The sequence below is a fragment of the Oncorhynchus keta genome, chromosome 22 (genome assembly GCF_023373465.1).
Source record: "Oncorhynchus keta strain PuntledgeMale-10-30-2019 chromosome 22, Oket_V2, whole genome shotgun sequence".
Classification (NCBI taxonomy): domain Eukaryota; kingdom Metazoa; phylum Chordata; class Actinopteri; order Salmoniformes; family Salmonidae; genus Oncorhynchus; species Oncorhynchus keta.
In genome coordinates this window covers 2,015,655-2,040,449 of record NC_068442.1, presented here as the reverse complement: position 1 = coordinate 2,040,449, position 24,795 = coordinate 2,015,655, and the positions used below count along the sequence as shown (strand labels likewise).

At 42.3% G+C, this 24,795-nt stretch overlaps 1 protein-coding gene across 4 annotated transcripts; it reads left to right on the top strand.

Moving 5' to 3' along the window:
* Positions 1-3,023: 3,023 nt before the first annotated feature.
* Positions 3,024-24,585, top strand: LOC118400907 (2-oxoadipate dehydrogenase complex component E1). 4 transcript variants are annotated; one of them, XR_004829133.2, is made up of 19 exons: positions 3,024-3,174; positions 6,802-6,954; positions 14,753-14,964; positions 15,398-15,592; positions 15,901-16,170; positions 16,479-16,650; positions 16,777-16,975; positions 17,221-17,380; positions 17,618-17,770; positions 18,093-18,177; positions 18,500-18,639; positions 18,889-19,039; positions 19,404-19,510; positions 19,764-19,928; positions 20,235-20,317; positions 20,563-20,729; positions 20,945-21,028; positions 21,178-21,263; positions 22,026-22,085. XR_004829133.2 is itself a non-coding variant. In XM_035797907.2 (18 exons), the coding sequence occupies exons 1-18, from the start codon at positions 3,039-3,041 to the stop codon at positions 22,128-22,130; spliced, it is 2,739 nt and encodes a 912-aa protein (XP_035653800.1). In that variant the 5' UTR covers positions 3,024-3,038; the 3' UTR covers positions 22,131-24,585. The 4 variants fall into 4 exon arrangements, 3 of the variants coding, with proteins under 3 accessions (XP_035653800.1, XP_035653801.1, XP_035653803.1); XM_035797907.2 differs by lacking the exon at positions 20,945-21,028 and having other exon boundaries at positions 22,026-24,585; XM_035797908.2 differs by lacking the exons at positions 3,024-3,174; positions 20,945-21,028 and adding an exon at positions 3,265-3,677 and having other exon boundaries at positions 22,026-24,584.
* Positions 24,586-24,795: the final 210 nt, after the last annotated feature.

The following is a 24,795-nucleotide window of genomic DNA, read 5'->3' as shown; positions in this document are numbered from 1 at the left end:
CGAAACCGGTGAAAACTTGACTTCAGTGAGTTCAAGACAACTGGGAAGTTGGGAATAAATTAGTTCTGACTGTGAAAATACTCCAACTCAGAATTGTAAATCCGGCCTCTTTCTAGAGCTACGACCTGAAGATCAATGACATCATCATGATTCAATCTTGTTTTTTTCAAAGTTCCCATTTGTTTTGAAGCACCATAAATCCATTGAATGCCAGACTTTAATGACAAAATTTGCCCATGAAGGACCGCAGCGCCACCTTCCTGTTCAAGTGAGCAGAGCACAACAAGGTGAGTCCAAAAATGTATTGTATGCTGCTGCATAAATTATGTAATATGCCAGAGATACAGTGTGGCAAAAAAGTATTTAGTCAGCCACCAATTGTGCAAGTTCTCCCACTTAAAAAGATGAGAGAGGCCTGTAATTTTCATCATAGGTACACTTCAACTATGACAGACAAAATGAGGGAAAATAATCCAGAAAATCACATTGTAGGATTTTTATGAATTTATTTGCAAATTATGGTGGAAAATAAGTATTTGGTCAATAACAAAAGTTTATCTCAATACTTTGTTATATACCCTTTGTTGGCAATGACAGAGGTCAAACGTTTTCTGTAAGTCTTCACACACTGTTGCTGGTATTTTGGCCCATTCCTCCATGCAGATCTCCTCTAGAGCAGTGATGTTTTGGGGCTGTTGCTGGGCAACATGGACTTTCAACTCCCTCCAACTCCCTTTCTATGGGGTTGAGATCTGGAGACTGGCTAGGCCACTCCAGGACCTTGAAATGCTTCTTACGAAGCCACTCCTTCATTGCCCGGGCGGTGTGTTTGGGATCATTGTCATGCTGAAAGACCCAGCCACGTTTCATCTTCAATGCCCTTGCTGATGGAAGGAGGTAGTCATCTAATTTCAGATAGTCTACAGTAGCCTAGAAAATATGTCGGCAAGATGTAAACTGAACGATTTAGCAGGTTGCTTAGTTCAAATTAACAGACTAATTTAAGAAGTGCTTCTGTTTCCCAATAGCCTGCTGGAATAGGCTACTGAGGATGGGGTTATAATTTCAATCACTGAATTAAATAATAATATATATATATATATATATATATATACAGTGGCGTAAAGTATTTAAGTAAAAATACTTTAAAGTACTACTTAAGTAGGTTTTTTTGGGGTATCTGTACCTTACTTTACTATTTATTTGTTCGACAACCTTTACCTTTATAGAAAATAATGCACTTTTTACTCCATACATTTTCCCTGTCACCCAAAAGTACTTAAGTAGGTTCAGTAGTATTTTACTGGGTGACTTTCACTTTTAATTGAAACATTTTCTATTAAGGTGTATTTACTTTTACTTAAGTATGACAATTGGGTACGCTCTCCTGCGCACATAGTTGTTTTCCATAGTTGTTTTTTATGTGCACCAGTTCCAGCGTATTAATATGTTTTATGAAAAAAGGTGGGATATAGGCGTCTCCTTAATGTACATCTAAATAACCTTCCTACAACTGGTAAAAAGTTATATTCTTCTTCTCACTCGCTTACTCCTCACCATATTTTCTCACTGGCTGACAAGTTAGCAGCAGGTCACAGTGAAATATATATATTTTAATATAAATGCCATGACGAACGCAGTGCAATTTAGAAATAGCCTAAAAACCCGCAACCAATGCATTTTCACCCGCGAGGTCGTTTCCAAAGAAGCCCAATTTGACATGAAAACCGCAAAATAGCAAAACTGCGGGTATTGGCGTCGCATGCTTCCCAGAAGAAAGAGTTCGTTCACATGTCGACATTTTGTGACATTATTGTTCGTTTTGTACTTCGTTAGTTTTTTTTTCGGCCATTCGGGCACACAACATTTTTTCTCTCGAGGCAAGCAGAACTGGCCGAAGTCTACGCCCTTTCTTCGGTGATTGGTCAACAGTAGGGATTCTTAAATAAAGTATTTGTTGTCATTAAACGAGAGGACTCAATTTCATGTGTAAAGGATGTGAAACGGCTAGCTTAGTTAGCGGTGGTACGCGCTAAATAGCGTTTCAATCGATGACGTAACTTGCTCTGAGACCTTGAAGTAGTAGTTCCCCTTGCTCTGCAAGGGCCGTGGCTTTTGTGGAGCGATGGAAACTGGAGCAGCAGCAATGCTTCGTGGGTGACTGTTATTGATGTGTGCAGAGGGTCCCTGGTTCGCGCCTGGGTATGGGCGAGGGAACGGTCTAAGGTTAAACTGTTACACATGCACATGTTTTTATTGAGAAAGCTACTGCACCAAACATCTTAGATTTAAAATTGCGTGACTAATATCTCCTCGGCAAAAACGTTAAAAATCATTGACCGATTTCTTGAGTTATCTTAATTTAGCTTGTCAAATTGCCGCTTTTTTATTTTATTTTTCAAGAGAAGGTCTTTTAAGTGAGTATGCAACACTCGTTTGGGTAGCAACCCCAGTCAAAGCCGACGGTGAATGTCGTGTTCATGCTAGTTGAAAATGGCAGAGTTCACAAGTTCCGAATAGCACGTGAATGTTGCATAAATGGCAGAAAACAAGCGTCAAGCACGTGGAGTAGCCTAATGAATTAAGGATTTAAGTGTTTTCACGTGTAAAAGTGTTTGCTTTTTAAAATTATTATAATAAAAACGCATATAGCCTTTCGCTTTACCTGCCTTACCAATGAAAACTACTTTGAAACATTGTAACATAATATATGATATCTTATAGAAAATACATGCTTTGGGTTTCTGAAAGATTCATCACACCGTTTTGTTGACAAATGCTCGATTTGAGCCCGGTGACGTGCCGGGCCATTATGACACGTTCTTGTACTAGTCAGAACTATGTCATTGAAATGTCCGACTTGCTAACTGGCAACGCGGAACGTGTATAATCACAACCAGATAGTAAATCGGAAATTTCCGTTTCGTAGTTCCGATTATCACTTGAACATGGCAATAGACCGGTTTATCCCAGTCCATTCTAATCGAACTCCCTTCATGTACTTTGTATGGATAATGCCATCCGTTTGCTGCACGACCATGCCACAGTTTCTATACTACACTGTAGACCTAATCATCAGTCCAAACAGTTCCCGTTTCGCTCCTTTAATTAAGCTTCCGTTCAAGGCACGTTTTGCAACAGAACAGGCACAACGCATCACTCTGTTTAAGCAAGGTAATACAAAATATTTAAGTTATTCTTGTATATAAATATAAAAGTTATTTTCCTAAGTTATTCTTGAAAATGAGTTCCCTCATCAATTATTCCATGCTTATTTCTAGAAAATATTAACTTATTTTACAATATTTGTCTGTCATTGACCATTCTGCACTTTGGCCAAACCACAGAACATATTGTATTGTCTTCCGCGAAGTACTCCGACGGCTCAACCAATCAGCTTGCAGTGGGGTGTCACCTTCCATCTTTGTCAAACAGTATAGCTGACGTTGTTGTGTAAAAGCTTCTAACTCGTGTTGACCTATTTTATTCATTTTAAATCATGTCAGTGCTACTATTCTTGAAAAACTTGCACTGCTTTAACAAAGTTCCTCTGAGTGTCGCGCGCCCGGTCGTCGGTTGTCTATATCACACCAAAAAAGGAGTCTACGGATATCGAACCCAAAAAATCGAGGGGGACCCGAAGTTGCAGGGCGACCGTATCGCTACACTCAATCAAGGTCAGTTAGAGCTCTGTTCAAATACTCATACTAACCGTACTATTTATGACGTGAATTGAGGATATAGCATGCTAATTGGTCATAGTATGGTATAGTATAGTTAGTATGCCAAAAGTTCCCTGATATCGTACTAAATTCGCCAAAATACGAAGTATTCATTCAGTGGACTGATGTAACACTTGGATATTTCAATATTTGTATGTCATTTTGTTGCCAAGATATAGTTTTACATGTTATTTTACTACACTGATTCCACAATTGACTGTCAATTTGTCATAAATCTCTTTATTAGGAACATTTTTTTCATACACAAATCAATTTATGAAGAAAAATACCCCTTTGTAAAAAAGTTTTATCTGATTTGGGAAAACTATTTAGAATCATTAAAACGTTTACAAAGTAAAATGTCAAAATGTATTCGCAACATGTCTATTTGATTTGATATTATGTATAATTTGTTTTTAATCTCTTCTTTGTAATTCCTCTGGATATGTTTTTTGTGTTTTGCATGTTATTGTTTAATATATATATATATATATTTTAAATGACATGCAGTGGTGCTGTTTCCGTGCGTTTGGACCCATAACAGGCTGACGACGCGAGCGTTGCAAAATAAATGTAGAAATTATTGCACCCACACTGCTCGTGTGCCAATGAGAGTGCGTTGCCAAGGTCTAAAATACTCAAGTTCTATTTGTTACGCAGATCACGCTGCAGTCCTGCCTCTCCCATCTCATTGGTTTATAGAAGCATATACCCACGTGCAATCTCCTCATTGGTTATACCCATGTGGGTGACTGAAAGACTAATGAGGTCAGTGGCAGTAATGCACCTAATTTATGAAGGTTGCCAATCGCAATATTAAGTCAAGAGAAGAAAAGGCCTAGAAGGAGGAGAAATGACTAGAAACAATTTGATTGACTGTGTGTGTGGATTGATTGTCGGAGTAGAGGACCTTGTGCATTTCAGGTAAAATTTAATGTTTATATCCCAGGACAAATTAGCGAGCAAGTGAAAGCTGGCTAGCTAAATTGCCATAAATGTTGAATGCTTTTCGACCTGTCCCCAAATTAATGTAATTGGTTCAGAGTTTTGATATTTTAACCTGCGTGTCATGGTCGCGTTTGGTGTGGGGGACAAAATACATTTATGCACGATGGCGCATGCGCGCAGCCGGTTTGGGTTCCGTATAATTCGTTCTTTGGGAAAATGGGCGTGGCTTCATAGCTTTTCACATTGGAAGAAAATTGCTGCCAAAGTTCGATGAGAGCGAATACAAATTCATTCGTTTTACTAATTATGATATGTTCTCTCATTTGTTTCTGGAAGTAGCTAGCGAAACATTAGCCAGTTAGTTTGGGTGCTTGACTGCCGTTGAATGCTTGGATCAACTCTACTCACGCTCTGAATTTACGAGCAGATAATCTGACCATGCTCTGGATATGCGAACGCCCAGAGCGCACTCTGGCACTCCAGATTGAATTGATGAACACACACGAAATCGTACAATTTTTACCTAGTCATTTGTTATGCAATCAAGTTAGCAAGAGGTTGCATAACAACATCAACTTCCAGTAGACAGGCGACGATCTAGTACGCTCAACTGAAACGGTACTGTTTGTTTACAGTATACTAAAATACCGTAATTGCTGGACTATTAAGCGCACCTGAATATAAACCGCACCCACTGAATTATTAAAAAATATGTATTTTTTACATAAATAAGCCGCACATGTCTATAAGCCGCAGATGCCTACCGGTACATTGAAACAAATGAACTTTACACAGCCTTTAAACGAAACACGACTTGTAACAAAAATAAATAGGCTTTAACGAAACACGGCTTGTAACAAAAATTAAAACAGTAGCCTACCAAGAAAGTCATTGGTCACTATCTTCCTCCTCCTGTGCACTGAAACCACTGAAGTCATCTCCTTCGGTGTCGGAGTTGAATAGCCTCAGAATTGCTTCATCCGATGTTGGATCGTTTTCATTGTCGCTCTCGTCACTTTCATCCAGAGACAAATACCCCGCTGAGCTCATGCTGCCCCTTCAACACGCAGCAGTCCAGCCTTTCAAAACCTGTTGATGATAGTGGATTTTTTGACAATGCTCCACGTTGTCAGGACCCATAAGATGCTCTTCGCCTGCGGCCCGTTTTAGTGAAGGATTTCTCCCCACTTGTCATCCAAGCCTCCCACTGAACAAGGAGCGCCACCTTAAATGCACGATTTACACTGATGTCGAGTGGCCCAAAGTATTTGCAGCCATCTGCTTTTCTTCCCTCTGAAAGCTTTTGTTGTCTTTCTGCACTGAATCAGTTCCTCACACTGCTGTTTCCAACGTCTTATCATCGACTCATTAAGGCCAAGCTCCCATGCAGCAGCTCTATTTCCTTTTCCAACAGCCAGATTTATCGCCTTCAACTTGAAAGCTGCATCATATGCATTTCTCCGTGTCTTTGCCATGATGAGGGTGACAAAATTACTACCGTAATCAGAATGATGGGAAGTTTGAGCGTGCTCGATTTACGTCACATTATGTGACGGTGCTCAGTTTTTTGGCCGCATGAATCTTGTGAAAGCGGGAAAAATCCATAAATTAGCTGCGTCATTGTATAAACCGCGAGGTTCAAAGTGTGGGAATAAAGTAGCGGTTTATAGTCCGGAAATTACAGTAAAGAAACAGTATGTTAGTATGGGAATTCGAACACAGCTCATGTTTTATAGATAATGAACATTAAACCTAAATCATTGTCTTTTTCAATGGGAAAACAACTAAGCATCCTTTGCACAAAGTGAATTCTACATTTTCTAACTGATTCTAGGTCTATCAATTCACGTATTGTAATTGCAGAAGAGATTAAGTGTTGAGGAGTTCTTATATTCCTTATTGTCACTGCATATCATACACTTTTACTTCTTGCTTTAATTTGCATTTAACTGTCGACTAATGTTTGTCATAGCCTAGAGGTATATCCTCCTACCCCATGTCTTTTTTAAATGTTATTTTTTCATCTTTATTGACTTTTTCTACACATTTTACAATAATAATACATGCATTCATTTAAATACATCAGTTTTTACATCAATTTGACATTTAAAAGGCTGTTCTGTTTACACAGATCATGGTCTCATGCGCCTGGTGGAGGCATACCGAGCACATGGACACAAGGCTGCTAAAATTAACCCTCTACTGCCAGAGGACCCTGTGGAGGACACTGTGCCAGAGATCAACATGTTGACTGGGGCTGTACAAGGACCCCTCAACACATCTGGTAGGCTATGTGGTCTATTGGGAGATTCATATGAGGATGGTATTATTCTCAATAATGTTCTTTAGAACGTGTTCCAAAAACGTTGCATATAACAAATTTGGCAATAAAGAAGCGCACAGCTGAAAAATAAAAAAACACATTTTTACAGGGAGCGCGGAACCTCCTGTGCACAATCTTTTTTTTTTTTTAATGGGCATAATACTAAAGACACGTTACGTTAGCTGGCAAAGTTAATGGCGAGCTAATTACAGACAATAGCTTATGGTTGTGAGTGTGATTAAATAAAAGCAGGACATTCTACCAGAGAATTTTAGGACTTGGACACTCGTTGTCCTAGCGTTTATATCCTAATTTGATTTTGGTGCAGGTCATGTTGTTGTTCACATTACCATCTCTGGTAAACGAACACTATATAAATTCTTCCTCTGATCAAAATCACAGGAGTACCAGGAACACAATGAATGGTCAATTTCTTCGATAAATTCCTTTATCACAAATAGTCCATTTAGTAGGCGTCATTGAGTTCAGTAATCCACCCGTCCAGAATGCAGACATAGGAGGTCCAAAAGTTACCAGTAAATTTTGTCCAAACAAATCAACGTTTCTAATTCATTATTTGGTACTCTAATATCTAAATAAACGCTAATATTTCATACAGAGCAAACTATTTTCAATAGGAAAGGAAAAGAACGCAGCGCGCTCCCTCGGTCACGTGCGCAGTGAGACTAGCTGTGCCAAAGAGCTCCCTGAGGACAAACAACTATTCCTCGTTGGCTTTTCTAAAAACAAGCCTGAAATCATGTATAAAGACTGTTGACTTCTAGTGGAAGCCATAGGAACTGCAATTTGGGAGGCGGAAGTCTTTGTTTTCAATAGCTTAACCTTTGAATTGGCTGGCAGGTCAACAGTAAAAAAGTGTCCTCTGGTTTTCGCCTGCCAAATCAGTTCTGTTATACTCAGACATAAATTTAACAGTTTTAGAAACTTTAGAGTTTTCTATCCAATACTACCTTGCATATGCATATCCTAGCTTCTGGGCCTGAGTAGCGGGTAGTTTACTTTGGGAACATCAGTCATCCAAACTTCCGAAAACTGCACCCCTATCCCTAACAAATTTTAAGGTAATGATGGACTGTCGTTTCTCTTTGCTTATTTGAGCTGTTCTTGCCATAATATGTACTTGGTCTTTTACCAAATAGGGCTATCTTATGTATACTAGCTGTACTGTACCTTGTCACAACATAACTGATTGGCTCAAACGCATTAAGAAGGAAAGAAATTCCACAAATTAACTTTTAAGGCAGACCTGTTCATTTAAATCCATTCCAGGTGACTACCTCAAGAAGCTGCTTGAGAGAATGCCAAGAGCGTGCAAAGCTGTCATCAAGGCAAAGAGTGTCTACTTTGAAGAATCTCAAATATAATATATATTTAGAATTCTTTAACATTTAAAAAGTTTGGTTACTTCATGTTTCCATATCAGTTATTTCATCATCACCTTTACTCCACACACAGAGACTCATACAAAGCTCTCACTTGCCCTCCATTTGGCAAATCTGATCATAACTTTATCCTCATGATTCCTGCTTACAAGCAAAAACTCAAACACAAAGTACCTGTGGAAGTGGTCCGGTGAAGCGGATGCTAAGGTACAGGACTGTTTCGCTGGCACAGACTGGAATATGTTCTGGAAGTAATCCGATTGAGGAGTTTACCACATCAATCACCGGCTTCATTAATACAGTAAGTGCATTGACTATGTCATCTCCACGGTGACCTGTACTGTACCTATCCAAACCAGATGCCATGGATTACAGGCAACATCCGCACTGACCTAAAGGCTAGAGCTGCCAGTTTGAAGGAGCAGGACACTAATCCGGACGCTTATAAGAAACCCTGCTACGACCTCAGACGAGCCATCAAACAGTAAAGACGTCAATACAGGACTAGGATCTATGTGTACTCACATCCTACCATACCTTTGTCTGTACATTATACCTTGAATCTATTCTATTGCGCCTAGAAACCTGCTCCTTATAGCCTTTAGCCCCACCCTTATCCTACTCCTCCTTTGTTCAGAAACCTTCTTTTGCGCCCAGAAACCTGCTCCTTCTTATAGCCTTTAGCCCCTACCCTTATCCTACTCCTAATTTGTTCCTCTTGTGGAGGTTAATCCAGGCCCTGCAGTGCCAAGCTCCACTCCTATTCCCCAGGTGCTTTCATTTGTGCTTCATTGTTCCCCAGGTGCTTTCATTGTTGACCTCTAACTGTGGTTTCATGCATGTTAACGCTGGAAGCCTCCTCCCATAGTTTGTTTTATTCACTGCATTAGCACACTCCGCCAACCCGGATGTCCTAGCCGTGTCTTAATCCTGGTTTAGGAAGGCCACCAAAAATCTTAATTTCTATCCCTAACTTAAACATTTTCTGACAAGATAAAACGGCCAAAGGGGGCGGTGTTGCAATCTACTGCAGAGAGAGCCTGCAGAGTTCTTACTTTCCAGGTCTGTACCCAAACAATTCGAGCTTCTACTTTTAAAAATCCACCTTTCCAGAAACAAGTCTCTCACCGTTGCCACTTGCTATAGACCACCCTCTGCCCCCAGCTGTGTCCTGGACACCATATGTGAATTGATTGCCCATCTATCTTCAGAGCTCGTGCTGCTAGGTGACTTAAACTGGGACATGCTTAACACCCCGGCCATCCTACAATCTAAGCTTTCCTCACCATCTTAAATAAGCATGCCCCATCCAAAAAATGTAGAACCAGGAACACATGTAGCTTTTGGTTCTCTCCAGACCTGACTGCCCTTGACAAGCACAAAAACATCCTGTGGCATTATGCATTGAATAGTCCCCGTGATATGCAACTTTTCAGGGAAGTTAGAAACAAATATACACAGGCAGTTTGAAAAAGCTAGCCAAAGCTTTCCTAACAGAAATTTGCATCCTGTAGCGTACTGTCCATGGAGAATAAGAGCACTGCACTGAGGCTAGGAAACACCGATAAATCCACTATAATTGAGAATTCCAAAAATCATTTTTCTACGGCTGGCCATGCTTTCCACCTGGCTACCCCTACCCCGGTGAACAGCCCTTCACCCCCCCACAGCAACTTGCCTAAGCCTCCCCATTACTCCTTCACCCAAATCCAGATAGCTGATGTTCTGAAAGAGCTGCAAACTCTGTACCCCTACAAATCAGCTGGGCAAGACAATCTGGACCCTCTCTTTCTAAAATGATCTGCCCGAAATTGTTGCAACCCCTATTACTAGACTGTTCAACCTCTCTTTCATATCGTCTGAGATTCCCAAAGATTGACACTCTAGACCCAACCTGCTAGAGGCCTATATCTATCCTACTGTGCCTTTCTAAGGTCTTCGAAAGCCAAGTTAACAGATTACCGACCATTTCGAATACCACCGTATTTTCTCCGCTATGCAATCTGGTCTCAGAGCTGGTTATGGGTGCACCTCATCCACACTCAAGGTCCTAAACGGTATCATAACCGCCATCGATAAGAGACATTACTGTGCAGCAGTCTTCATCGACCTGACCAAGGGTTTCGACTCAACAGCCTTGGTTTCTCAAATGACTGCTGTGCCTGGTTCACCAACTACTTCTCAGAGTTCAGTGTGTCAAATCGTAGGGCGTGTTGTCCGGACCTCTTGCAGTCTCTATGCGGGTGACACAGAGTTCAATTCTCGGGCCGACTCTTTTCTCTGTATATATCAATGATGTTGCTCTTGCTGCTGGTGATTCTCTGATCCACCTCTACGCAGATGACACCATTCTGTATACCACTGGCCCTTCTTTTGACACTGTGTTAACAAACCTCCAGACGAGCTTCAGTGCCATGCAACTCTTCTTCCATGGCCTCCAACTGCTCTTAAATGCTAGTAAAACTAAATGCATGCTCTTCAACCAATCGCTGCTCGCACCTGCTCGCCCGTCCAGCATCACTACTCTGGACGGTTCTGACTTAGAATATGTGGACAACTACAAATACCTTGGTGTCTGGTTAGACTGTAAACTCTCCTTCCAGACTCTCATTAAGCATCTCCAATCCAAAATTAAATCTAGAATTGGCTTCCTATTTCGCAAAAAATGCATCCTTCACTCATGCTGCCAACATACTCTTGTAAAACTGACCATCCTACCAATCCTCGACTTTGGCGATGTCATTTACAAAATAGTCTCCAACACTCTACTCAATAATTGAATGCAGTCTATCACGGTGCCAGCCGTTTTGTCACCAAAGCCCCATATACTACCCACCACTGCGACCTGTATGCTCTCGTTGGCTGGCCCTCGCTTCATATTCGTTGCCAAACCTACTGGCTCCAGGTCATCTACAAGTCTCTGCTAGGTAAAGCTCTGCCTCATCTCAGCATGCTCTCCAGCAGGTATATCACTGGTCACCCCCAAACCCAATTTTTCCTTTGGCCGCCTTTCCTTCCAGTTCTCTGCTGCCAATGACGGGAACAAACTGCAAAAATCACTGAAGCTGGAAACACATCTTCCTCACTAGCTTTAACCTCTTCAACCTATGGGGGCGCTGTGTCATTATTGGATAAAAAGACGTGCCCGTTTTAAGCGCAATATTTTGTCACAAAAAGATGCTCGACTATGCATGGAATTGACAGCCTTGGAAAGACAAAACTGTCTCCAAAACTGCAAAGATATTATCTGTGCGTGCCCCAGAACTAATGCAACAGGCGAAACCAGGATGAAAATTCATACAGTAAATGCCCCGGATTCTGAAGGCGCTGTGTTCCATGTCTCCTTATGTGGCTGTGAATGCGCCAGGAATGAGCCTGCGCTTTCTGTATATTCCCCGAGGTGTCTGCAGCATTGTGACGTGTTTGTAGGCATATCATTGTAAGATTGACCATAAGAGACTACATTTACCTGGTGTCCTGCCCGGTGTCCTGTGTGCGTAATCTGTAAATCCATGCGCGTTCCATTTCTTCAGAATTGAAAGTAAACTGCCACGATGGATTTTATCGTCGATAGATATGTGTAAAACACATTGAGGATTGATTCTAAACATCGTTTGCCATGTTTCTGTCGATATTATGGAGTTAATTTGGAAAAAAGTTAGTTTTAATTACTTTTTTTCCCCCCCCATACCCAAACGCAATGAACAAAACGGAGCGATTCGTCGACAAAAATAATATTTTTTGTAAAAACGGAACATTTGCTATCTAACAGTCTCCTCATTGAAAACATCTGAAGTTCTTCAAAGGTAAATTATTTTATTTGAATGCTTTTATGGTCTTTGTGGAAAATGTTGCATGCTGAATGCTAACGCTAAATGCTACATTAGCCATCAATACTGTTACACAAATGCTTGTTTTGCAATGGTTGAGAAGCATATTTTGAAAATCTGAGATGACCGTGTTGTTAACAAAAGGCTAAGCTTGAGAGCAAATAGATTAATTTCATTTCATTTGCGATTTTCATGAATAGTTAACATTGCGTTATGGTAATGAGCTTGAGGCTGTAGTCACGATACCGGATCCGGGATGGCTCGACGCAAGAAGTTAAGCACCAGCTGTCAGAGCATCTCACAGATCACTGCACCTGTACATAGCCCATCTGTAAATAGCTCATCCAACTACCTCATCCCCATACTGTATTTATTTATCTTGCTCCTTTGCACTCCAGTATCTACTTGCACATTCATCTTCTGCACATCTACCATTCCAGTCTTTAATTGCTATATTGTAATTACTTTGCCACCATGGCCTATTTATTGCCTTTACCTCCCTTATCCTACCTAGTTTGCACACACTGTATATAGATAGACTTGTTCTACTGTATTATTGAATTTGTTTGTTTGTTCCATGTGTAACTCTGTGTTGTATGTGTCGAACTCTTTAATTTATCTTGGCCAGGTCGCAGTTGTAAATTAGAACTTGTACTCAACTAGTGGTCCTTCTGTAGCACAGTTGATAGAGCATGGCGCTTGTAACGCCAGGGTAGTGGGTTCGATTCCCGGGACCACCCATACGTAGAATGTATGCACACATGACTGTAAGTCGCTTTGGATAAAAGCGTCTGCTAAATGGCATATATTTTTTATATTTATTTATTAGCCTATCTGGTTAAATAAAGGTTGTTTTTTTAATTTTTTTAAATGTGTATCAGATTTCTGTTTCATTTTCAATAATTTGGCAAATATATCTTAAGTTTTCACTTTGTCATTATGGGGTTGTGTGTAGATGGGAGGAAAATGACAGCAGGGCCAGGGAAGATGGTTAAAATTGATGGGAAGATGGATGGAGCCAAATACAGGACCATTCTGGAAGAGAACCTGATGGAGTCTGCAAAAGACCTGAGACTGGGACGGAGATTTGTCTTCCAACAAGACAATGATCCAAAACATAAAGCAAAATCTACAATGGAATGCTTCCAAAATAAACATATCCAGGTGTTAGAATGGCCAAGTCAAAGTCCAGACCTGAATCCAATCGAGAATCTGTGGAAAGAACTGAAAACTGCTGTTCACAAATGCTCTCCATCCAACCTCACTGAGCTCGAGCTGTTTTGCAAGGAGGAATGGGAAAAAATTTCAGTCTCTCGATGTGCAAAACTGATAGAAACATACCCCAATCGACTTACAGCTGTAATCGCAGCAAAAGGTGGCGCTACAAAGTATTAACTTAAGGGGGCTGAATAATTTTGCACGCCCAATTTTTCAGTTTTTGATTTGTTCAAAAAAGTTTGAAATATCCAATAAATGTCGTTCCACTTCATGATTGTGGCCCACTTGTTGATTCTTCACAAAAAAAATACAGTTTTATATCTTTGTTTGAAGCCTGAAATGTGGCAAAAGGTCGCAAAGTTCAAGGGGGCCGAATACTTTCGCATGGCACTGTAAGTCAAGGGGTATGAATACTTTCTGAAGGACCTGTATATGCATACAATGCCCAGATGCATTTAGTACTCAATTCTCTGACAACTGAACCGTGTGGTGGACAATTGTTTTAGCTCACCACTGCCAGCACTCTGTTTGCATGGCTAGTGGCTAACATTAGCCAGCTCAAGATGGCTAATGCAGAGTAGATTCTCCATTTGACATATGATTTTTTTTACTTATAGCTAACCAGAATGTGACTACAAATTACTAAGTCTTTGACCACTGTGTTACTTTGGTGAGTAAAAACTCATGTTTCCTACCCTTTTAAGTCAATGTAAAACCCATCACGCAACATTTGAATTGTTAAACCACCCATTGCAATGGTATGGCACCAATAAAAATTTGAAGGAAATCATTGCCTTTAAATGCCAACTGCTAATTTGTGTGGTGACTCACTCACAGCACATGTGTTTAACACAGGCACTCGGTTTGAGTGGATGGTGTCTCCAGGGATGAGGCATTTTCGATGACGGTAATGACTGCGGTATGAGATACTATCATCACTCACAAATTAGTAGATCAATCAAATGAATGTGCATGTGACTTGGTGGATATGATTTAGATGGTAAAAGCTCTTTGTGACTGCTGATGTGAAAAATACAATTGATTGATTGAGGGTTCCTATGATACCCATTCATGGAGATAAGGAATTATGTCACACACACGCCTCATCCTGTCAGACTATCAGAGCTCTTGGTCTTTAGTCTGTGTTCATGTAGATCAAGAATTATGCACACGTGTTTCTTCGTCAAGCAGGCAGACTAGCATGTCCCATACTGCAACGCATTTGCAACCAACCAGGTCCTCCTAAAAAAAAAAACTCCAACTGACCTGAAATTAATTATCTCCTACATAAATTCCTTTCTTCTCCAGGACTGCGTCACTTTGGCAAGGCTGAGGCGTCAGTGGAGGAGGTGCTTGCCTACCTGGAGGATGCCTACTGTGGCCGCATTTCCATAGAGACCAGTCAGTTGACCAGTCTGGAGGAAAGGGAGTGGCTCGCCGACCGCTTCGAGGAGTTGAAGAAGGAGACATTTACGGCGGAGGAGAGGAAAAAGTTTGCCAAACTCATGCTGGAGTCGCAGGTAGATGGATGGGGATGAAGAGAGCAGGGAGGGGGGAGTAAAAGTGGGTAGAGAAGGAGACCTCCACAGAGGAGGAGACAGTTGGCTAGGCTCCTGCTCTAGTCACAGGTCGATGGGTCAAAGGTCGACGTCGGCACACAGTATTACAGCCGAATTACCTTTTCATAGCCTAATTAATGAAAATGTGTATCTTATCTAACAGACTAATTGGCATCTTGTTTAACATTTTTCGGTGGGAATAAAGTCATGCTCTTATCAGCGAGATTGTGATGGTACTGGTTTTATCAATGTTAATTTAAAAAAAATCCTATTCCCAAGAACGACTGATCTTGCTGACTTATGTATTTGGCATTTATTTAACCAGATAAGTCATTGAGAACACATTCTCTTTTTACAATAACCTGAAATTGACTGTTTCATCTTGTTACCTCAGGAGTTTGATCATTTCCTGGCAAACAAGTTTTCCACGGTGAAGCGTTACGGTGGTGAGGGAGCAGAGAGCATGATGGGGGTGTTCTATGAGATGTTCCGCCTGTTGTCCCACAGTGGGGTGACGGACATCGTCATGGGGATGCCTCATCGCGGGCGACTCAACCTCCTCACGGGGCTGCTGCAGTTCCCACCAGAGGTCAGGGTTCAGACACTATTGATCACTTTCAGGTCAAATTCATGGCTGTAATGTTTACCTGAATTAACCACACTTACTGGGGATTACCAATAAACTCCATGTAATTGTCAGCTGAAATGCCGTATGCAGTGTGAAGATGAGAGAATACAGTGTTACCTTATCAGAAAGTGACCGTAAAAAGTTTCTGTGGATGTTGACCTTGAATTTTGTTGTTTTTCTTACTGAGGTGAACAGGTTTTGAGAGGTGAAATATGGAACCCCAGTATAACATTTATTTATTTCATGTGCCTCTCTCCCTCCACCCCCAGCTGATGTTCCGTAAGATGTGTGGCCTCAGTGAGTTCCCAGCGGACTCTCCCTCCATCGGTGACGTCCTCTCCCACCTTACCTCCTCTGTAGAGCTGGATTTCGGTGCTGCCCACCTCCTCAAAGTGACCATGCTGCCCAACCCCTCCCACCTGGAGGCCATCAACCCAGTCACCCAGGGGAAGACCAGGGCCCGGCAGCAGCTCAAAAAGGAGGGAGACTACTCACCAGACGAGAACGTACAGCCTGGGAATAAAGTCGTATGTCTCCAGGTAGTGTGTGTGTGTGTGTGTGTGTGTGTGTGTATATATATATATATATATATATATATATATATATATATATGGCAATTTTGTTTGACACCCCTGAACTAGAAACACATTCACTGAGTAACACTAGTATACTTAATTACCTTCTCATGAATTTCTCTTGCACGTGTAGTACAATATGTAAAAGAGAGGGATAGTAGGAAGGGATTATTACCCTGAAGTACAGTTTATAGGGACATTATCCATTGTCGAGATATTTTCAGAATTTCAAGCCTGGTGATCATTGTGGAAACTCTGCTTACTTTTCTCAGGTCCATGGGGATGCCTCATTCTCGGGTCAAGGGATTGTTCCAGAGACATTCACCATTTCACTACTCCCCCACTTCAGAGTCGGAGGGAGCATCCACCTCATTGTAAACAACCAAGTGGGTTATACAACTCCATCTGCGAGAGGGAGATCATCTTTATACTGCAGTGATGTTGGTATGTGAAATCTATCGCTTTATCTATAATCTTTATGGGAATTATAATCGCAAATCAATTTTTTTTATGGGAATTTCAATACTCCTCTATCTCACTATGTGTGTGTTCTCCCCTTACCCTCACCAGGTAAGATGGTGGGCTGTGCTGTGGTCCATGTGAATGGTGATGACACGGAGGAGGTGGTGCGTGCCACACGTTTGGCGGTAGAGTATCAGAGACGCTTCAGGAAGGATGTCATCCTGGACCTGCTCTGCTACAGACGGTGGGGACACAACGAGCTAGACGAACCTGGTTTCACTAACCCTGCCATGTACAAGATTATCCGGTGAGTTCAGTTTATTTGCTATACCTTTCCCTCTCTGGCTGATCTTGAGCCAAAAGGGGTCCACTAAATGGATAGAAATATTGTCCAGAAACGACCTCATTGTATTGAACGGGGAACACCCCACAACTATGAACAAAAGCATATATTGTTTACCTACAATTGCATATTTGCTTTACATTATTTGCTGTTGATATTCCCTTAATTATAGAACAATGCCCAAATAACTAAACATGACATCCTACCAGCTCCAGGAAGAGCATCCCAGATTCCTACGCTGACCAGCTGGTCTCAGAGGGCCTGATGACAGGGGAGGAGTGTGGTGCCATCAGGACAGCCCACTACGGCATGCTGAACGACAAGCTGGCCAACATGACCTTATACAGCCCACCACCCACCAACCTGCAGGTCTGTGATGTGCACTCATTTCACATACTTTAGCTGGGCTTGATTGAGTTTACCTGGCACAATGGAATCATTGTGTTGCAAAAGTGCAAACCCCACCCATCTGGCACTACAAGCGAACGCTCAAAATGTTTGTTCCCAGGTCTGGTGAGGAGTGCTTTTTGGAGTGTTGAGAAACTAACAGGAGACCGAATTCCATTCTTTGCTGTAACAAATGGACTTATAAAGTTGTTGTTACAGGGTCGCTGGGGAGGTCTGGAGGAGCCCCAGGCCAGAGTCACCCACTGGGACACGGGGGTGCCTGTCCCCCTGCTGCAGTATGTAGGGGCTAAGTCTGTGGAGATACCCGACGAGGTCCAGCTACACAGCCACCTTGGGAAGATGCATGTGGCGGTAATAACAATTACAGGAGATGTATATATTGTAGCTAATTCGGGTTGGGTGGTCCTGCCCGGGACTCGAACCCAGGTCCACCCCGGGACTCGAACCCAGATCCACCGACTGTCAACCCAACACCTTAGCCATTACACCAACATATCTCAACCTCTTTACAAGTTTGCTAGGTGTTGAGTTAAAGGGATAGTTCGGGATCTCAGAGACAATGGTATTCACAAGTTCATCTGACTCTGGGGGAAAAGGGATAAATGGCTCTGTTGTTTTCCCCCTTGTTTTAAAGACTGAAGCTCAAATAAACAGATCTGTTGTGTTCTCTTAGGGTCGCCGTGCGAAGGTGGAGAATGGAACTAATCTGGATTGGTCCACTGCTGAGGCCATGGCGTTTGGCTCTCTGCTCTGCCAAGGTCAGTCAACGGCTTTTTACACTACTGAGCCAAACCAAGCTGTACTGAGCTGGCCTGGTTCCGCATCCACTTTAGTTGCTGGATTATCCTAGGCAGCACAATTTGTTAAGGGTGTGCATGGTAATGTGTAAAAGGATTGATCTTCACAGATCATAGATCAATTTCTGTAAAAATGGTTGTTAGATAGATTTGTGTTTTCCAGGCCTGTTATTACCATACTATGTCAATACTTACAAATGTATAGTCATTTTTTGTCATTTATATATGTAATTATCATGTCACTGGCTGTAAGAATGTGTTTTGTTTTCCATTTGTTTTGCAGGGTTCAACATTCGTATCAGTGGACAGGATGTTGGTAGGGGCACCTTCAGTCAGAGACATGCCATGATAGTTTGTCAAGACACAGATGACATGTACATCCCCCTCAATCACATAGACCCTGAACAGAAAGGATTCATGGAGGTAAATAATGAGTTATTGCAACGAGAGAGAAGAGAGAAAAAACAAACAATGAGACTTGATACAAAATAACTTGGGACTCAACTTGCACTTACAATGCACGACTTGGGACTTGAGATTCAACCCTTTTTACTCACTTGAGGCTTGGACCTCATGACTTGTTTACTTGCTTTACTTCTAAGTTGTAGAAGAGTGTCATGGACACCCACCTGTAATACAGCGTGCACTCTTCTGCGTGTGTGTGTGTTCTAGGTGTGCAACAGTGCCCTGTCTGAGGAGGCCGTGTTGGGCTTTGAGTATGGCATGGCCATCGCCCAGCCTAAACTACTGCCTATCTGGGAGGCTCAGTTTGGAGACTTCTTCAACGGAGCTCAAATCATATTCGACACCTTCCTCTCTGGAGGTAATGAATGCTGATACTCTGGTCAATAACTTTCTGAAGTCAGCCAAGGGCTATTTTTAGGTCACCTCCTTTGAGGTTGCAGATAATTGAATATCATAAACCAGTTTCCTTCTAGCCCCTGGCGAACACCTATCAGTTCTGTGAACACAGATTAACCTGGGCTAGGGGAAAGGGGCTACATGGAATGGAGCCAACACTTTTAGTATACACTTAAGATTAAACTGGATATTTGGTCAACGTGATCAGTAAATCATGTTCTACACTTCAATATAAAAGCTTTATAGAGCATTCATAAAGCCTTCATAAACGTTAGACTCTACATTCTGGATCCACTCTGTGTTGATTTGAAATGTCTCTCTTCCAGGCGAGGCGAAGTGGCTGCTGCAGTGTGGGATGGTGATCCTGCTTCCCCATGGTTACGACGGAGCAGGACCTGAACACTCCTCCTGCCGCATGGAGAGGTTCCTACAGGTGAAGAGGGGAACACAAATCACATGGAAACAATTTTAAAGGAGCGGGGGAACCTCTGATCTTGTTCTCTGCATTTTGTGGCAGTGAGAAATTAGGAGAACAGACTTAAGGGCAACTCTCTGGAAACAAATACCTCTAAAAATACCAGATACAATTACCTCTGTTATAGCTACTGTATACCGCTGTCGACTCACTCGCTGTCTCTTGTAATATTTATTGTATCTGTGTCTAAATCTCCTCTTCTTTCTCCCAGCTGTGTGACAGTAAGGAGGAGGGGGTGGATGGTGACCATGTCAACATGGGCGTGGTCAACCCTACGACTCCAGCACAGTACTTCCACCTGCTGAGACGACAGATGATACGCAACTTCCGCAAGCCGCTCATCGTTGCTGGGCCCAAGACTTTGCTCCGTTTCTCTGTAAGCTACTCAATAACACATCTAATACAAGCCATTAGAGTTAAATGGGCCTGTTTTGAATACCTTTAAAATGCATCCGTCCTCTCCCCCTTTGGGTAATCACTGATCGGTAGGTGAGTGAGTGGTTAGGTGAAGGCATGGTTTCCACTGTATTGCTGCCACCAATCTTACCATGTCATAGCAATGATTTCCTCAAGGAGAGAAAAAAGGAAGGGTTCATTTGAAGGTTTTCAAACAGGGCTACTGTGAACATGTTTATGGTGATATTTGGTGACTGAGTTGATGAGTTCCTGTCTCTACCTGTAGGGAGCAACATCCAGTCTGGCTGACATGGCTCCTGGAACCTCTTTCAAACCTGTGATTGGTGACACCTCAGTCACACCAGCCAGGTAAAGAAGTATCCACAACATTACACCCTCTCTTCTGCTTCCTGTTGATAAGTGTATCTCCATTTAAAAATGTTGTCATTTTGTGTTATGGTGTCACTTTATTTACGAGATCAAATAGTAAAGTGTAGCTACATCTGTACATGCTGCAACTTCCAGGGTTGGCTGAACTCAAATGTAATTGACCCAACCCATTAGTTTGTACCCAAAACTGCTTTAAAAACGGTCCTTTCCTGCTATACCTGTAGTGTCCGGCAGGTGGTGCTGTGTTCAGGGAAGCACTACTATGCCCTGTTGAAGCAGAGGGAGGCATCCACAGCCACTCAGACCACAGCACTGATCAGACTGGAGGAGCTGTGTCCCTTCCCTCTGGAAGCCCTGCAGCAGGAGCTCACAAAGTACACCAATGCCAAAGGTAGGCTGACACCTGACCTGGTCACTATTTTACTCCAACATCTAATATCTAAAATGCCACTTTGCAGTTGCTTTTATCCAAGTATACCAACAACAAATGTATTTAAGTGACCCCTGGCCTGCACTGGTCTTCACTTCTTACCATAGGCCTGTTTCCCAGACACACATTAACCCTGGTTTAAAGATTCTCCATTTAGCATGCTTTTTTTATTCCAGGATTAGGCTTTTACTGTTCAACACTGCTTACCAGAGATTGTGCAGCAGCATCGGATCAATTCATCATTTTGTGAAGTGTATTTGGTAGGGGTGGGCATTTGAAATTATTTTACAATTGGAAAAATGTAATGATATTATTTAAGATATTTGATTTAACTGTCCCCATCCCTAGTATTTTGCCATCTTCAAGATTATTTTTTTTTGTAATCTTCATGTGTTTGTGTCCCATACAGAGTTCGTCTGGAGCCAGGAGGAGCCCCAGAACATGGGCCCCTGGTCCTTCGTGGCCCCTAGGTTTGAGAAGCAGCTGGCCTGCAAGGTGAGTCCTGAATGATCAGAGAAACTGTTTGTGTTTGAGGGGATCAATTTGAGCAAGGAAGGGGAGGCTCAGAATTACTCAATTTGATCAGATAATGAGTTATTTGGGATGCAAGGTGATTTGTAGATCAGTGATTCTGTACATTCTGACTGCAATGTAGTGGATATCAAACATGCACAATAAACTAAGTGTGCAAAACATGCTCTTTCCATGACAGACTGACTTGGTGAATCCAGGTGAAAGCTATGAGTGCTTATTGATGTCAACTTAAATCCACTTCAATCCGTGTAGATGAAGGGGAAGAGACCAGTTAAAGAAGGATTTTTAACAATTGACACATGATTTGTGCATGTGTGCCATTGAGGGTGAATGGGCAAGTGCCTTTGAATGGGGTATAGTAGTAGGTGCCAGGCACACCTGTTTGAGTGTGTTAACAACTGCAACGCAGCTGGGTTTTCCACGCTCAACAGTTTTCCGTCTGTATCAAGAATGATCCACCACCCAAAGGACATCCAGGCAACTTGACCCAACTGTGGGAAGCATTGGAGTCAAAATGGGCCAGCATCCCTGCGGATAGCTTTCGACACCATGTAGAGTCCATTCTCTGACGAATTGAGGCTGCAAAAGGGGGTGCAACTCAATATTAGGAAGGTGTTCCCAATGTTTTGTACACTGTATATTTGACTGGGTTTGATTTAAAAAATAATATTAACCGACCATTTTCATTTGCCCACCTTCTTTCTCCCTCTACTCTTCCTCCAGCTCCGGTCGGTGAGTCGGCCTACTCTGCCCGCCCCGGCTGTGGGCATCGGAACGCTCCACCACCAGCAGAACGAGGCCATCCTCACTGCCACCTTCTCCTCTTGAGCCACCGGGCCCCAAGATGGCTGCTCCCGTGGGCCCCAGAATGGGTGCACCCTCACTCCTCCAGTAAAACCACATTTTACATCTCTTCTCTAGCCTGGACCTCCAGGCTGAATTTCTCGTGTTTCACATTTGTTTCACTCAACATTCTATGAATTGGTGAGATGAAACGATAGTGAGTCCAGGATCTCTTTTCTTCCTGTATGTTTAAATGTTCTCAAAAACACAAGTGCTAAAGGCTGCTTCTTCAATGTGGAGGGGGCTTCAGGTACTGAGTGGCACAAGACTGTTTGATGGTTTGGAAGGGCTGTTTTATTGTGCATTATGAAATGTAGCTGTCTAAAAACAATGTGATGTAAATGGTCTGAGATTGCATTGTAAAGCAACTCAATATTGCCCTGGGTGTTCATTTTTATTGTAAAATTGAATTTTGAATTCTTAATGTTTCTAACTTTATGCAAAAGTTAGTTTCACATGCAATATGATTGCATTCAATTTACTATACTGAAACAAAAATAGAAACACAACATGCACGAATTTCAAAGATTTTAGAGTTCCAGTTCGTATAAGGAAATCAGTCAATTTAAATAAATTCATTCGGCCCTAATCTATGGATCTCACATGACTGGGAATACGATATACAGCCGTTGCTCACAAATGCCTTAAAATAAAAAATGTAGTGGCATGGAACAGAACCAGTCATTATCTGTTGTGCCCTCCATGTGCCTCATGCAGCGCGACATCTCCTTCACATAGAGTTAATCAGGCTGTTGATTGTGGCCTGTTGACTGTTGTCCTACTCATCTTCAATGGCTGTGCGAAGTTGCTAGATATTGGCGGGAACTGGAACACACCGGTGTACACGTCCATCTAGAGCAATCCCAAACATGCTCAATGGCTGACATGCCTGGTGAGTATGCAGGTCATAGAAGAACTGGGACATTTTCAGGAATTGACGCAAGCACGGATCTATACACATGGGGCTGTGCATTATCATGCTGAAACATGAGGTGATGGCGGCAGATGAATGGCACAACAATGGGCCTCAGGAACTCGTCACCATCTCTGCATTCAAACTGCCATCGATTTAAAATGCAATTGTGTTTGTCCGTAGCTTATGCCTGCCCATACCAAAACACCACAGCCACCATGGGGAACTTTGTTCACATCAGCAAACCGCTCTCCCACACAACACCATACAAGTGGTTGTGAGGCAGGTTGGACGTAATGCCAAATTCTCCAACGACGTAGAGAAATTAACACTCAATTCTGGCAACAGCGCTGATGGACATTCCTGCAGATTGCATACCAATTGCACGCTCCCTCAACTTGATACATCTGTGGCCTTGTGTGACAAAACTGCACATTTTAGAGTGGCCTTTTTATTGTCCCCAGCACAAGGTGCATCTGTGTAATAAACATGCTGTTTAATCATCTTCTTGCTAATCCAGCCCTCTGACAGGTGTGGAATATCTTGTCAAAGGAGAAACACTCACTAACAGGGATGTAAACATATTTGTGCACAAAATTTGAGAGAAATACGTTTTTTGTGCGTATGGAAAATTTTGGGGGTCTTTTATTTCAGCTCATGAAAAATGGGATCAATACTTTACATGTTGCGTTTCTATTTTTGTTCAGTGTAGATATGGGGCCGTACTGAGAAAGAGCAACCAAAATATGGTTCTAAATCAAGGCCAGGGGTGTCAAACATACATGGTTTGAGTTAAACAATTACTAAATCATATAACAATATTCTTTCAAATGACAAAAACTAAAACTATGTAGAAATGATTATCGGCATACCCACCTTTTTGAGGAAAAATGCATTGAAAGTGTTGGGAGCCTTACTTTCTTCACCGTGACTGGTGAACAGAGTTTACCCACCAACTTTTTGTTTTGTTTTTTTGTTACCACTACATCGCTGAATGTAATACATTTTCAGCGTGGCACTCCAGACCTCGTTGAGGACCAAATGCGGACTACGGCACAAAATGAGTTTGACACCCCTGCCTTAGACACTTAAGTTTACAGCATTTATCATATTGTAGCGACCCGCACAGACAGCTGTGTGTTATGTGTTAGGCTAGGAGGTGGTTGTGTTGTACTGACCAGTACCCGGTGTTCGCGGGGTCCGACATGTCAATCAACCTGCTATCTGCCAATCACGGGAATGCCTGGAATGTTCTGATGCCGGGCATCCTGGTGGTTGGCGGAGTGGCGTGGAGGGGGGTTGGGCAGGGGGGTGGAGCATTGGAAGTTAAGACCAGGTTCAGCCTTTGTTCTCTCTCTCTTACGTCTGGGCTTCACAAGAGAAGGTCACGATTGGCTTGTGGGTTATCTGTCATCTATTTGGCGTGTGCTACGGCCCAAACAGTAGCCTGTGTAAAGTTGGTTTAATAAACCGTCAATTCGCAAACTCAAGCCTCTGTCTGGACAATTGTTCATTTATGATCTAGTCAGGTCATTATATTGGTGTCAGAAGTAAAAACGTTGATACAAGTTAGCCAGCTAGCTAGCTGACTTATGTGGCTAGCTACCGTAGGTGAGAACGGGGATTGAAAATGCTTCGAGGAATCCGAAAGTGAAGGTGGAGGTAGGGGACGATTATGGCCAAGGAGGTGCGTGTGAATGGACGTCGGGGGTTCTGTCTGAGGAGATCGCCAGGGCG

Coding starts and splice junctions, on each gene's coding strand:
- LOC118400907 (XM_035797908.2), top strand. CDS start 3,500: ATGTCAGTGCTACTATTCTTGAAAAACTTGCACTGCTTTAACAAAGTT. Junction 14,965..15,397: donor AACTCATGCTGGAGTCGCAG/GTAGATGGATGG, acceptor TTGTTACCTCAG/GAGTTTGATCATTTCCTGGC. Junction 18,178..18,499: donor TGGCTCTCTGCTCTGCCAAG/GTCAGTCAACGG, acceptor TTTGTTTTGCAG/GGTTCAACATTCGTATCAGT.